The sequence below is a fragment of the Camarhynchus parvulus genome, chromosome 5 (genome assembly GCF_901933205.1).
Source record: "Camarhynchus parvulus chromosome 5, STF_HiC, whole genome shotgun sequence".
Lineage (NCBI taxonomy): Eukaryota > Metazoa > Chordata > Aves > Passeriformes > Thraupidae > Camarhynchus > Camarhynchus parvulus.
In genome coordinates this window covers 36,883,892-36,899,438 of record NC_044575.1, presented here as the reverse complement: position 1 = coordinate 36,899,438, position 15,547 = coordinate 36,883,892, and the positions used below count along the sequence as shown (strand labels likewise).

At 34.8% G+C, this 15,547-nt stretch overlaps 1 protein-coding gene across 11 annotated transcripts in view; it reads left to right on the top strand.

The window, feature by feature from the left end:
* RALGAPA1 (Ral GTPase activating protein catalytic alpha subunit 1) overlaps window positions 1-15,547 on the top strand; it is a 131,741-nt gene that overhangs the window by 37,104 nt on the left and 79,090 nt on the right. For 5 of the 11 annotated variants that reach the window (XM_030949764.1, XM_030949760.1, XM_030949771.1 and 2 more), the window contains exons 17-20: window positions 2,361-2,501; window positions 8,667-10,223; window positions 12,133-12,257; window positions 14,360-14,576. In XM_030949764.1, coding sequence (XP_030805624.1) covers window positions 2,361-2,501; window positions 8,667-10,223; window positions 12,133-12,257; window positions 14,360-14,576 — 2,040 coding nt within the window. The remainder of the gene's footprint in view (window positions 1-2,360; window positions 2,502-8,666; window positions 10,224-12,132; window positions 12,258-14,359; window positions 14,577-15,547) is intronic. The other 6 variants (XM_030949769.1, XM_030949770.1, XM_030949767.1 and 3 more) reach the window with 3 other exon arrangements.

The window sequence follows — 15,547 nt, the reverse complement described above, 5'->3', positions numbered from 1 at the left end:
CTCTCTGGTCTGCAAAGAGAGCTGTTCAGCTGCTTCTTAATCTGTGCCATAAATTCAGGGTCAAATAATTAAAAAAATGATCACAATAAGTAAAATCTAGAACACTTTGCACGTCAGATCTTCTTCTTCAGTTTATCATAAGTTTTGCAGGCTTAGTCTGGAATTGAGTCAGACCTTAAATATGTTACATGATATGTGATTTGTATTACATTCCCTTTGATTGTGAGTAATATGTACTCTTAATATCTGCATAGGGGGGATGTGCATGTTGAATATTTTATGGTAAGAAAAAGCTGGAGTTTCTTTTTCATCTGTTTTATGTTGTACACATTTTTGTGTACATCTTTGCACCTCTATTTTTTCAGCCATCACCATGCCAGCACACATTTTTTGCTGCACCAAATATGTGTGTGTGTGCGTGTTACTCAAGTAAAAAATCAAAGCTGTTTTGATATGCAGTGTGTACATTTTTAGCTTGAGCTTTTTTAAAATAATTTTTGGAAAGGGCCTTTAAGCATAGTATGCATATGGGTTGAAAAATCTGTAAGGTTAGATACAAGAGTTTCGGCTTAGGCAGCAGGTTCTGGTCCTATAAAAATCTTGTGTCAGAAAGAATTTACTCACCTATTGTTCTGCTTTTGTATAGACAATAGTGGAAGGTTATAAACTATCAAATATCTACATGTTCTGATATTGTCTGCCTCCACCTAACTATTTAATTGAATGCAATATGGTGGGAAAAAATCCAGTCAAATTAATTGGAACACTATATGTTAAGATTTGTAATCAACACAGTATCCAATATCAAAGGCTTTATTTATTTAGAATAATTTAGCCTGGAAAAGATCCTTAATATTTACTATATGGTTTTTATTTTTTCTCTTGCCTACATTCATTGTAAGATTCACAGTGATGAATGTAATGCATCTAACTGTAACTATATCCTGAATTTTATTACTGTAGCTCTTAATCAAACTGATACTAAAGCCTTACACATAACTGCCTTTTTAAAAAAAGTTTCTGTCATACAAAGTTTACTAGAGCATTGCTTCAGTCTTAAAAGGATTGTCTTTCTGAACTGTTTTTTCAAACTGAATTTAAGACTCCACTAAAGTTGTGCTGCATTTGTCAAATGTATTTTCTGCTCAATGTGACCTACCCAGGTTATCTGCATGTTGTTATTGGCAACAATTCTTTAACCTGGTTTTGAAGTGTGATATACTCAACTTTCACTGCACTCCATGCACGCACATTTGATTCCCATGCAGATCAGGAGCACTAAGATCCTAAGTCTACATTCCATGTTGTTTTGAAAATATAGAGAGAAAAATTCAGACTGATTAAGTATTGCAGTGACAATATTTATGCTAGATACTCGGAATTTTCCTTAAAGAATTTTATCAGCAGTAATTTTAAAACAAGTTAGCAAATTTGCAACAGTATGAAACAAAGCTACTTGGAGCATAGGATATTACTTTTTTAAGAACTTCCAGAGTACTTTGAGGTTGAATGCAATATTAGTTCTTGCTGTGGCTTACTCTGACAGAGAAAAGCAAATGTCAAAGATTCATTTAAATCTATTAGAAAAGCTGCAGATATAACCTTGATTGTAATACCACAGTTCTTGTGTACATTTTGTATTCTGTAGGACTGTTGGCAGGATGTGAGATATGAAAACGTGAAGAAACATCAGTTTGGCAAGATTTATACAGTATCAATTAAAAGCCAGACCCAATGGATTAAAAATTTAATGCTTTTCGTAGTTAAAACATTTCACTTCAGTCATTTCATTTTTAATGTGGAAACTATAACAAGCTTTATTGCAAATTTCTCCACACAGAACTGATAATTTTCTCCTTAGGATTTTGAATCTCTTTTGGAGAACATGAATTCAAGAATATGGGCATATGTGTGATACATATGTATGATGCATTTTCAGGATAAAATCAAAGGAAACTAGAAAAATACAAATGTAGTACAAGTTACTTTTCCTGTTAAAAAAAAAACAAATTCAGAGTGCTTGTGGAGTAACTTTAACTTTGATTTTTCAACCCCTGATGCAGTGGGAAAATGTGTTAATTAGCTTCTTGATTTCAAATGCAAACTCTCTGTAATTGTCATAATAAAGGCGTTGTTGCTGCTTTACATAAAAGTTGAAAACTCAGAATGTCTTATGTGTCCACTGATTTTTTTCTTTCTTACAGCTCTGCCAATATCTGCCGTGCTGAAATGTTTTAATTTTTGAACTTTCTTCCTTTTTATCTTTGTTTTCTCTGTTGCTGCTTTTTCTGTGACACAAGCCTTTCATTATAGTCACTCTTCTTTTTTCCTTCCCCACTTCTTTCTTTTCCTTTTTAAAGCCATGAGAAGCCGATCCATTGGTGAATGTGCTCTGCCATCGGCCTATATACGCAGTGCTAAAAGTGCTCCTGTTCTGATCCATACTTCCAAACCCTTCTTGCCTGATATTGTTCTCACTCCCCTTTCTGATGAGCTTTCAGGTAGTGCCACCTCTGCTAATTTCTGCACCCCCTTTATCACTTTTTTTTAACCTTCTGCTTTCAAATTCTGCTAAACAATTAAATTTTTCAAAGTAAAAATACTTTGGGGATGGTGGGAGAGGGGAAGAGATTAAGAATTAATATTTTGAGTTTTGTAAGATACCATGCTATTTTACAATTCATTCTGGAACTGTTAGAAGTTAGTGCTGTGCCAATGTTTATTATCATAAAAGAGAAAATTTGAGAAATCTTTCAGTTTTTCCAATTTATTGGTAAGCAGTAATACCATATCTGTCTACCAGAGAGTACAACTAATCTAAAATTTTTATTTTGGATGAGTGAGGGAGGGAAAGGAAGAAATTTTACTTTAATTTGCCATTTACATCTTTCTGTGTAAATTTTTTTAATTCAGTGTCATAGATGTTGTGTGAACAACCATGATAATACACTTTAGCTTCCATGAAAAAAGAATATGGTATCATATAATATCCTTTAGAGTATTCCTGTTTTTCATTACTATATAAAAACATGAAAAAAAATCTGTAGTCTGGAATTCTCAAGTGTGATGTTTTGGTGTTATTTTCCAAATGATCAATTTTTTAGAATTGTAGTTTTCCTCAACATTGTTTGGTCCAGCAGGGTGGTTGGCTACAAGTTGGACAGTAGCTTACTTTGGATACTTTTCTTCGAACAAATAGATTCAACAACTAGAATTAGCACAGACTTCTAAAACACATGTGTTCAGATGAAGTAATTTTTCCAGATATTACATAGGTATAAATTCGTAATGTGTTAAGGCTGACTATGCCTTTGTATCAATCAGTGGATAAAAAAATGAAAGCGCAGTGGGAGGACTATATATAGTCTAAATGGCATACAAATATAAGGACTTCATGACAATAATATTTTTATGAAAGATTTTTTTTTTCTTTTCTGTCTCTCCTGCCTCTCTTTGTTACCCAAGAAGTACCAAGAACTGTATCTTCATAATTGTATTTTGTCACATGTCACATGTCACAAAATTCTTGTTGTGAAACAGAAACTTGGTGCTTTAGTGTTCAGCCTGAAAACATTATTGAAAAATCGGGAAAGTTCGAAGAACCCACTGTAGAGAGACTAAACTTTCACAATGAATAATTACAAAGTATTTGAGTACAATTCTTGACACCACAAACAAAATTCTAAAAAATATAGAAATTATATGTAATAAATAATAAAAGTATGAGTGCAAAGAGTATCTCTTCTGAGATACAAGTGATTATAATTTAGAAGATAGAGATTTTATTGGAATGATGTGTAAACAACCTATTAGAAAATGTGTCCTACCTGGCCATAGTGTTGTTGGAAATAGTCAGTGCTTAATGAAGACCTTAAGAGCACCCGCAGAAGGCTTATGAGCTTTCACAGTGAAATATTATTTCATCACATAATCACTGCTACTTAATTAAACCCTTTCTTAAACAAAGCAAAAGTGCTTTTGTAGTCAGTTTTATCATCCATGTTCCTGAAAAGTCCTGGCTTGCATATTACTTCTAATGTGTCCCAGACCTGCTGGCTCTCTTGCTATTATTCTTTGTGTTGATAATCATCCAATCCAAAACCAGCACGACCAGTGTAATTATAAAAGTAAAGTGATGTTACAGACCGTTGCACTTCTAACATAGAAAAAGTCCTAAGCCCTTCCTGGTTTTGATGTCTTCTCAAACAAATGAGTGTTGCAGCAGCTTCATGATGTGCCCAAGAATCTTGAACATTGCCAGAAAGCTAAAAAGCTCTAGTGAAAAAAAGCAAGCTATTAGATTGTTGATGGGTAAATAGCAGAAAAAGAGAAACACTGTCCACTGGATCAGAGTGCACTTTGCTCTTTTAATTTTCTGCATTTTTACTTGTGCTCTCTTTCTTCTTCCCTTTTTATTTAAACATGAAGCTTTATCATTTTCTTGCCTTTTCTTCTTACATTAAATATATTATTTTCTGAAAGCCTTCTGTTTCCAGATGTACAACATGTAATTTGGGAAGGAATCAAATTGTTTCTATTGTAAGTGTGTTTTAGGTAATGAATGATGTTTAGCTAGTTGTGACAGCTGTTCATCTTATTACAGGATTATATGAATATCCCTGTTATCTAAAATTACTTTACAATCCAACACAACTGGAAGGAGAGGACATTTCAAATTATTCCAGAATAATAGGCTGCCTAATATAAAGTTTGTGGAAGTAGTTTTCAGCTTCTTTTTAGCTGTGAAACTCATCATTGAAAGGTGGACCCACTAAACACTCGTGAATCTGGGCAGGTAGTCCAACAGCCAGCGTTTATGACCAAAGTTTTACCTTACGTACTGTATATTAGTTTTCAGGAGTAAGGCAGAAAACCTCATTATAATTTGTGAGACATAATTTGAAGATCAATGAGTAGGTTGATAAAATAGATTGCAGAAGTTCAATGTTGACATCCAGTCATCTAGCATCATAGAGGATGATTTTCCTAAGATTGTAATTCCTTCATGTAGTTTCGGTTATGCTGTATTTCCCTGTGCAGAATATTTGCAACTTTTCAAGTAGTATCTGGAAAGTGGAAGTGATTTATGGTCTAAGATGTTTAGTTAATGAAGTGATTTGGTATAGTATATCTGTTGCAAATCTGCAATATTTCTAAAAAGAACTTTCCTTTAGCCTGTCAGAATCATAAGTAATCCAGTCTTACACATTTACAAGATAACTAGGGAAATGACCATTCATTCTGTAATGTATTCCTGTACTTTTTCAAGTACAAGACCTGAAAAAAAGTGTCAGTGAGATGTAGGTAAGATTCCTAGAAACAAACTAATTAGTTGTGGGTGGGAGGTTTTTCCTTATCTGCTGGGACTAAAAGAGTCAAGTATTAATGTGAAAGGGAGATGCATATTATGCCTTTACAACCTTACTCTCCCAAATCATTAAGATGAAATAGAAAGAAATCATAATTGTAATATCAGTATGGCTGTAATTTTTCTTTAATCCCAGAAACTCACAGAATGCCTGTGTTCTCTTAAAAAAAAACCCAACTATTGAAGGCTAAGAAGCAAAACATGGGTTTTTTCCTCCACTTCCCAGTCTTTGCATGATGAAATACAAACCTGCCCCAGTGTTATACAGGGATCTTTTATTAGCACTCATGCTGTCTTGTCAGAATGTGTCTCTCCATGGGTTTGTATTTTAGCATATCTGTCTCACTCTTGATGCTGAAAAGCTGCCTTCTCTTTCTGCCTTCTAGCAGCAAAAGGAGAGGCAAGGTTGACTTAGGACAGTAGTGATTGTGTGAGATTGGCCAGATGTACCAATTACAATCTTTTCCTTACTGTACCATTTGAGGTATCAGGGCAGTGTTTATCTTAAGGGTGCTCAGAGTCAGATACACAGGGTCAGCCTGCTGGCACACAAACTCCTTGGGAGTTTTAGGTGTCCCAGTCTGACTGTACACCTGTGTGCAAGGGTGAGCCCTGGTTGTGAAGGAGCAGTTCATTTAGGTTTTTAAATATTGTCTGTGTTGTTAGTGCTGGTATCACAGTAACATTTTTCATTTCCTTAGTTTCTTCCTGTTCTACAAAAAAGAAATCTCTATTGGTGCAAGCGCATATTTGTTTGAAGATATGTACTTGTATGTGCTTGTCATGATTATGTGAGCACCTAAAATTAATTCTGGATCAACATTGAAATGAATCTAGCTGAATTTATTTCAATGTGTGGAGCTGCTTTGTGTGCATTGTGAGTTCTCTGTCCGATTATTTTTAACATCCTAGAAGGTCATGATCACTGCATGCATGCACAGCATGGAATTTCTAGGCTGCTGCTTTAGATAAGGTTGAGTTTATAATAGATTTGAAAAATGCATACTGAGGGCTCAAGATGAGATCACTGTATCACAGTTGCATGTATTAATCTCATATATATATCATTGTACATAATTTTGACTGAATCCTGTGGTCCCTTCTTTACAGCTGTAAGAAATAGCTTGAGACTATGTTAGCATAACTTCTGTTAATCTCTACCTAAATCAGTAGGGAGTTTGAAATACCAGTTCCAACTGGAAAGAGACGTGATTGCTTCAGAGGGTGTTAATTTGTGTAGTTAGTAACGAGTTGAACAAGAACAATGATGGGAAATTCATTGCTTATCAAAGCTGAAAAGAAAAGGAATAACAGATTGTGTGATTTTTCAGTTAATGTTTATTTTCTGAGATAGCTTGGATGTCTATTCTCTTTTTCCAATATAGATCTCTCAATTTCCTGTCTAATGGCTTCATTACAGTTCAGTAAACTTTGTATGAGGTCAAACAGTTACTCTCAAATTTTAACTTCTTTGAAAAATTGAGCATGGAAGTAGCACTTTTCATCATCTTGGAAGAGATGTTTAGTTAAGTATAGACATATCTCATTCATCTGGTTTATATGCTTTGTTATGAAGGAGAATATGAGAAAATGCAGCTCCATCTCTACCATTCTCAGAAAAGTGTAAGCAGCTCAAAACAGGTTTTAAGGGGACTTCAGATTATCAATATTCAATATTACTGAAATATATAAATTAACTAATAATATTAAATACTTAGTGATATTTTATATAATATTTAGTAATAATAGAAATATTTAAAAATGTAATTACATACATAGTTACTTTATTTTAGCTTTAACACATCAAAGTTAGGGGAAGGAAGGGCTTAAATTTTTTCTGATATAAGTAAATTCACTGTTGCAGTCCTGAAGTTAAATCATCTAGATAGAACAACAAGGTAAGTCTCTTTATTGTGGCAAATAACTCTTGCTGGTATTCATTTAAGCTATTTACTGTTATTCCTGAATTTGAAAGCATCTCTACAACTTTTTAAGTACTAGGTAATAAAAAATTAATCTAGGGAATAAAGGATTCCATCAAAAATAAACCAACAGAAAATTGAGTAAACTGTTTTCACTTTGCTCTTTATGTGCTTATCTCATAAAAGGACCAGAAGGGATAGCAGTTAGTTTACTCATCTGTAAAGGATATTTAGTCTTGCCTACAGTGGTAATTTGATAGTATATAGTATTCCTATAACATAGTAGGAAATCTGAAGAGATGCATGAAGATTTTTTATTTTTGTGGATGATGTGAAATGAGCTGAAGATACTTCTGTACAATTCCTAGGTGATCCATGTTGGAACTGCAGGTTTCATTGCAGTTAACTGATTTTTACTGACACTAACATATTAAGAGTCTCAACAGAAGCAAGGAATCACTAATTTAAATGGTAATAACAAATCCTGATCTTTTCATAAACAAAAGTGGGTTTACTCTAATATTTGCTGTTGTGAGGCTGCAGGATGTTTTTTGGTATCAGAGTACTTAATTCTGTAATACTCATAAATGTTACATTGCTGGAATAAAACTGGAAGAAGAGTGGGAGGTAAGCCTTCATTGGGTATTTAGTTTCATACTTTGAAGATGAGAGACAAAACATTCTTCTGGGGGAAAAGGGTATATCTTAAAATTTTCTGCTGTGTGTAGTCATCCTTTTTGTATAGGGCCAGCTCTTCCTTGTAATTTAAAAGCTTTAGTCCTTAGATGTACACTGTCAAAATACTTATAATTGTGTTATAGTATTCTTTCAGAAATCACAGTAATTTTTTACATATATATATACATATACATATATACATATTTTAATTAATGATTTGCCACCTCAACAGACAAATTTTCCAAAAAACATCCTTGTTATCTTTGGAATTGCCCATTTTTCTGAAGATGTAAATTCCACAAAGGGAGTACTGCTGTTGAGCGAATTTGTATTCCAGTAACCATTTCCTGAACAAGCTAGCTGGAATAATATTGGTTGAATTATTGAACTTATTGGCACAGCTCTAGCTTTAACTGTATTTCCAAATGTTCCATGACGTCACTGTTTGTTCTCATGCATGTTAACATTTAAAACTGTGTTCTGATGGTCTAACTCATTTATATTACATTCTGTACTGGATATTATGTCCATGCATTTTTAACACTCTAGTATTGGAAAAAGTGTTTATGTTGTACCTAAGAAAACGAGGTTCTGAATTTTTCTGGTTTTTAAAGTCATATCATTAGGATGTAGTGGTAAATATATATTGTCTCTATATGTAAATTTTTGTGCATGTTACATATACTTTTTTCCTACAGACATTGACGATGCTCAGATTCTTCCACGTCCACCTCGAGTCAGACATTTTTCTCAGAGTGAGGATGCTCCAAGTGAAGTTTTTGGTGCATTAAATGAAGAACAGCCACTGCCACGAAGCAGCAGCACATCTGACATCCTGGAACCATTTGCAGTTGAACGAGCCAAAGGTGCAGTTCCTGTCATTGACAGTTCATCCCATCATCCTCCAAGCTTACAGAATTCCACTGAGACCTCTTCAATGCATAGATCCACTGAAAGCCATATCACTGATACAAATAGCAGAGAGTCCTCCTTGGAAGTTGGGGATAGTATTTATGACCATCTTTGTCATTTAATAGGGCCGGTAGAATTTGCAAACACTGCCTTTGAACAAAGCCAGTATGTTGACCTTGAAGGTGAAGATGATCTCCTTTCCTCTCTGAGAGAATATCTTATTAAAGAAAAAGAAGAACTTTGCGGTAACTTTGAGATAGATAAATCTGAGGCTTCTGCTCATGAAGTTGATACATCAGTAAGTAGGAACAATAGATTACCACTGGACGGATTAGAAAATAGAGATCAGACTGCTCAATGCACAGCTAGCAACACTGTTGCAGAAAGAGCCAATAACACAGAGCTGCAACTAGAACAAAACCCAAGTGGCTTTATAAGTAATATTGCACCTACTCAAGTAGACTTTTTTACAAGAAATCAAGCGCTCAATAAAGCCAGACAGTTAGATATTGATAAACAATATGAAAGTGTGCTTGATCATGGGTCAAGTAGTCCTAGCAGCAAAGAAGGGAAGAGATATCTGTACAGGCAAGCAGCCACTGAAACTGATGTAGATTTAGTTGTGGAAGCGCCGGTAGCTGAAAAGCATAAAAGTGCCCAGTGTAATGAAAAAGTGACCAACTCGCGTATTGTCCATGGAAAGAAAATTCTTACTAAAGAATTGCCTCACATCACAGGCACAAGCAAACTGGCACCAGCTAAAAGAAGTATATCTGAAACTGTAACTCATAGGGCCAAAATCATGAAAATAACAACTAAAAAAAGAAACAGCGTTCATGTTACTTTTAGGCCATCTACAGAATCAGTTCAGTTTTACAATCCTCTTGAGAACAAAGAGGCTGCTTGGAAAGCAAGACTTCGTAAACTTGGTGGCTTCAGTAGTAGCAGTAGTGGTAGCAGCAACAGCAGTACCAGTGCAAGCAGTAGCTCATCAGCTGCAACAGATCTGGTTAGACCTGGAATATATAGGCATCTAGATGCAGTCAATACTGCTTCAGCTGGCAGCAAGCAAGTTAAGGAATCTGCTGAAACTCAAGCCCCTGTGTTGCAGAAAGAAGGTCTTGCCGTTAGTCAGGTCCAATGTCGTAGTGCCTTTAGAGCACCAGGTCAGGAGTCGGCACAACAGCAGGGCTCCCTGGGTGGTGTTTATAAAACTGTTGTACATGCTCTTTCGAAGCCGAAGGCAAATGTTTCCCCACAGAGGCAGAACAGAATGCCAGCAGAGGCTCCACTGAGGGATCTGTACAGTCATGTAATGGGCTATTTTGGAAGGAAAGCTGCAGGTGAGCACTAACAGTGTGCAGAGCGCAAAAGGAGAAAGGCAGCACCAGTTTGGCTTAATGCAACTGAAGCAAGCTCTGATAAGCAATCAAAAGGCTTTGGGATGATCACTGCTTTCCCTGTTTGGTTATGCATGCGCCTATAGCCAGCTGATTTTTCTCCCAGCATAAGTTACATTTACATACTTTAAATTACTAATTTTTCTTTTCAAAATATTTAGTTGAACCTCTTTTCTGCTGAAGATCATCAGATCAGGGAAGAGGAAGAGACAGTAAATGACCTAATAAAGGATTAAGCCTTGAGACTTTTGAATTTTTATCTACATTGCAGAGCCTTCAAATTAAGCCTGTTGAAGGATTGGCAATGCATATTTTATCAGAATGTGTTATTCCACTCTGAGTGTAGTTTTTTTGCCAGAAGGACCTGGCTCCCAACCAACTAGGTTGAACTAATTGTATTTCTGGTTCATTTAGTGTGTTTTCTTCTTCCTCCTCATCCTCTTCCTCCTTTTCCTCCTCCAAAACAAAACCAAAAAAGAGCCCCTCAAATTTACATTTGGAGGTCATTTTAGGTAGTTTTTTAAAAATAGTCCAAAATAGCAATCCACTGTTACTGGAATGATTTCATTACAACAGTTCTCTGAGTCTAATCATAAGGTTTTGTTTGAGTCTGTTTCAAAACATGTCATAGGCCTTCATATATTCATTCATCCAAATGGCTGCAATTAAATCTTGGCAACATCTTCCATTACCTTCTTTTTTCTTGGAATCTTGGATGTTCGTGAAGGTCTTATGATGGTCTTTTGCCTGCTAACTACGAGACCTCTGTGGACTGATCAAAAAAGAAGGCTGCGACTTTAATATACATTGTCTTAGTTCACATAACCGTAAATGAACAATAAATTAACTTTCAGCAGTAATGCAGGTTTTCTTTTTTCCCCATTGTTATGTTGCTGGCATGATTAACAGAGGATTCTGCAATGCATCCTGCATCAAGATGTTAATGCCACCTGAGGGCAGTCTCTGTAAGCACAGCACCCGAGAGCAGTACTGTGATGGGTCTCACAAAAATGATTTGCTGCTCTTCAGAAATTAGACTTCTGAACAAGACATATTTTAGAAGTACCTGTTCTTTAAAATCCAGCATTTAACAGAAACTTATTGTTAGAATGAACTGCACTGTGGTCTCATGAGACATGACACTGAGGGAAAAATTTGTATAAAGAGAACTTGAACTGGAATAACATGAAGACTTTAAAGGCTAGTATCATAAAGTCTGGTGTAACAGCTACAGCTAAATATGAACAGTATAGTTATATCAAAAAATATAGCACTTATAAAGGAGTGAACTTCATTAATTGCTCATAACCATTGATCATCTAGAGTTAGAAGTTTCATTCCATGCACTAGCATGTAATTATAGTATGTAACATTTTGTTTGCACTATTCATACTAACTGTATACAGTGCCACATTGCCATTTGTCATTCGTATCTATTACAACCTAGTTTACTTTTTCCACTACATTGCTTTTCATTAGGAATGCAATGAAGAAGGAGCCTGAAGAAATCACATAATTTTTTTAGAATTTGTTAGTTACTTGTGATATGGAGGAAGAACATATGCTTTATCCTTAAAACAAGCATTAACAACTTTGAGTAGTGCTTACCTGTAAGCTTCCTGCTCTTAAAGGTGGAATTGGAAATCAACTAACCCCTGCTTAGTGGGAAGAAGAAGCCGTACTAATTCTGAGAGTAGAATCTGCTTTAAAAGAGGAACATTCTTAAAATGCATGTTTGGCAATTTTGATTTTTAAATTTCTGTTAACTAGCAGGTTTTTTCATTTGTTACATTTTGCTTTGGAAATGTCTTGATGTGCTGTTTAGTATAAATGGTTGTTCATTTGCTTTTAGCTAATAGAGAGGACATGAGTCAAAAGCTGCACCCTATTGATAGTGATATTGGCAGTAGCAATACAAATGTTCCTGACCTCATGGATGAATTTATAGCTGAGAGACTCCGCAGTGGTAATGCACTGGTAAGCCTTTAAACTTGCTACACTTCAATACTTAAGTCTCCATGTATGTGTGAACTTGTCAATGACATGATAAATCAGTTCACTAAAATGTATTTCTGTGGCTCTTATGAATCAGATAAGAATATTGCTTAATTATGCCTTGCCTTTGGCATAGATTCTTGCCATTTTATAGAATTTGTGTTTTCATATCTATTCAATCTTCATCGTGGAAGCAATGCAGAAATTACTGTCAGGTGAATAGTGTCATTGTATTAAACAGCCTTAATTGCACCTGCAAAGATGCCTGACTGTACATGGACATTTTCAGAATACTAGTTTAAATGTACATTTGCAGTCCTGCAGCATGGTATGTAATTAAGTAGCATGGTATAGTTCAGTGCTGTTCTCTACAGGTATAGCCAATGCAACAGACTACAAAACAACTCAAATTTTTTTTTATTTTTTATTTCACTTCCAAGTGTTGAATAATTTCTTTTAAGTAGTGCTCTTCTAATACAATCAACTTTCCATTTGCCTTCTTCTTACACTTTTCCAAAAGTATCATGTTGTTTGGAATGGCATTCATAATACGAAGTTTTAATCAATTTAAAATTAAGAATTTCTGGTTACTGTTGAATGCTTACAACTGATTTGAAGAGATAAGTGATTATTAAGTAGTAACAAAAGAGAAAATACTAAAAAAAAGTTGCAAATTAAGAACAGAATGGGTAACAATTTAAAGATAGTGTTTCAAAATTTTTTAGTTCCTTTTGCTTTAAGGTTTTCAAGGTGATTTGAAGACATGCTTCTGTAAGACATACTCCTATAGAAAATTGTCAGTTGAGAAGTTGGTGATAATAAGGGACAGAAGAAGTATCTTCAAAGTTATTAAAAATTGTTTACTTATCATCATATTTTATAAATGGCAAGAGAGGATCTACAGAGTTTGTCTATATGTATACTTTTTTTTCTCTTTTATAATGAACTCATGTTTATGAAACTTGATTGTTGGCACAAAGTATTCTTGTTAGTAAGTCTTGAGTTACACAACAAAATGCTAACTTGTAGTCTATGAAAAAAGTAACTTAGTCTGAAAATTAATAAACCAGAAATCATCACAGCTGGTTCCGGAAGAGAGAAAGGGAGGTATTACTCTTTGTTTGGAGAATTGATACTTTCCTCAGGTAGCAGAAAAGAGCTGAGATAAGTTTGAGTAAATACTGAAACTACCAAAACTACTGCTCATTTTTTTTCAAATAGCACACAACAGACATGCCTCCTTAAAACAGTACCAACTTACTGAGATTAGTTTTAGATTGCTATATCTATTGAATATTAAAACCATATCATGAAAAGCTCATTAGTCTGAGTTAGCCTAAAATTAGTAGTAGAGTAGTAAAAGAATGCAGAACTGACTGGGCCTGGTATAAAAGGAAGGCATCTTTAGTCTCATAATGCATGCAAATTTCAAGGCATTTCATAAAATGGCATTTCTACTTTGATATCTCTTCCCTCTCAAGCAAACAGTGCTCTCTGTGGAAAAAATGCCTTAAAGAAAGACTTCAAATAGACCACCACCTTACTTATAAATGAGCAAATCTGCATGCCCTACTTCTGTTATGTGTGGTCCTTTGTGTTCCAAACCAGTACTGAAGTAGTGTTTTAATCATAAGAAGATCAATGCATGAATTAGTCAGTTAATTTGCTCCTTCTATAAATTAAGTTTTTGATTATAGTATGGTGGCCTATAGGCCACTGGGTCTGAAACCAAGGTTAACAAGTTTTCTTTAGTTATTTAGATGTAATATACTTTTTAACTATTTTTCTCTCTCACGTCTTACCTCCCATGTGGCCCATGTTGCTCTGAGTCCTAGCCTTTTACAATGCGCGTTCAAAAATCCACTGTGCAAATAAAATTTGTATTTATGGAATTCTGTGACTGCATGGGTTCTCATTTAGGGTTTTGGAAACTCTTGGTATTTAAAGTGATGGCAATTTCTGGTTTAGATACTTAAGAACTGTTTGTTACATTCTGGTTTTACCTAATGTGGGATTGCTTTTTTCATTTTATGTAAATAAGCCATCCAAGATTGCAAGATAATGTATGTATCTTCAACGTTTAGAATGTGACAAGAAGAGGAAGCAGCCCTGGCAGCCTGGAAGTTCCTAAAGACCTTCCTGATATATTGAACAAGCAGAACCAAATGCGTCCCGTGGATGACCCAGGTGTGCCTTCCGAGTGGACGTCACCTGCCAGCGCGGGCAGCAGTGACCTCATCAGCTCCGACAGCCACTCCGACTCCTTCAGCGCCTTCCAGTATGAGAGCCGCAAATTTGAAAGCAAGTACATTTTTCCAAAAGTAATAGCATTTTTGGTTAATGTAGTGCAAATTTCCTTTGTTTCATCTGTTCTTTTATTTTTTTTTCCCCAGATAAAGTTGTATGCCAGCAATTTTCTGTCAAGAGAGATTATTTTGATTTTCCATTGAAATCATTAGCAAGTTAATGGAACAAGGAAGGTTCTTACGCGAGGCTATTGTTTTTTTAGTATATCAAAACAAAAGAGCACTGGAGTACTACTATGCAAAGAGGAGAACATAACTGAACAGAAGTTAGAAAGAAATATTGTCATCTCTGTGGAACGTATCTATCTGTTTTGCACAAAATATAAAAAATTAAAGCTTATTTAATTTGGAAATTGTTCTAATTCTTTTGGAAGTGAGTAGGTAAAACTTGAAGAAAGGCTTCTGATATTTTCCAGTGGTCTTTGTGTAGCTATAGATTAATCAAGATATAAAATGTAATATCATGGTACAATTGGTGTGCTTTGTTAAAATTAGTGTGCTTTGTTTAATAACATAATTCTTTTCATTCATTTTATTTATCTGTCCCACTCTTGTTTAACAGAAGGGGTCATTAGGGCTGCTAGGAATTATGACATCACGTGTTATATAAGATAAAAATAATATTTGCATAGTAGAATTTTTGGAAGAAATTACAATTTTTATATATGTCTCCATTATGCAAATAGTCATGGCATTTGAACCTACATTTTGGCCTGACAGTTTTTTCGTTAATGTTGAGGATAACATTCGTTAGTGTCATTTGCTGTAAAATTTTTAGTTTGAAGTTAGTGCTTTCACAACAAACTTGAATATTTCTTCCAGTTTGTAAATTTTACAAATAAATTCCTTAATGTATGATTCCATTATTTTTGTGTAATTCAGATGTAGATGCACTTGCAGCAACTATGCAGAATACAGACGTGCAACAAGAATGTCTTCTGCAGACATCAAGTCATGGGTTTATGA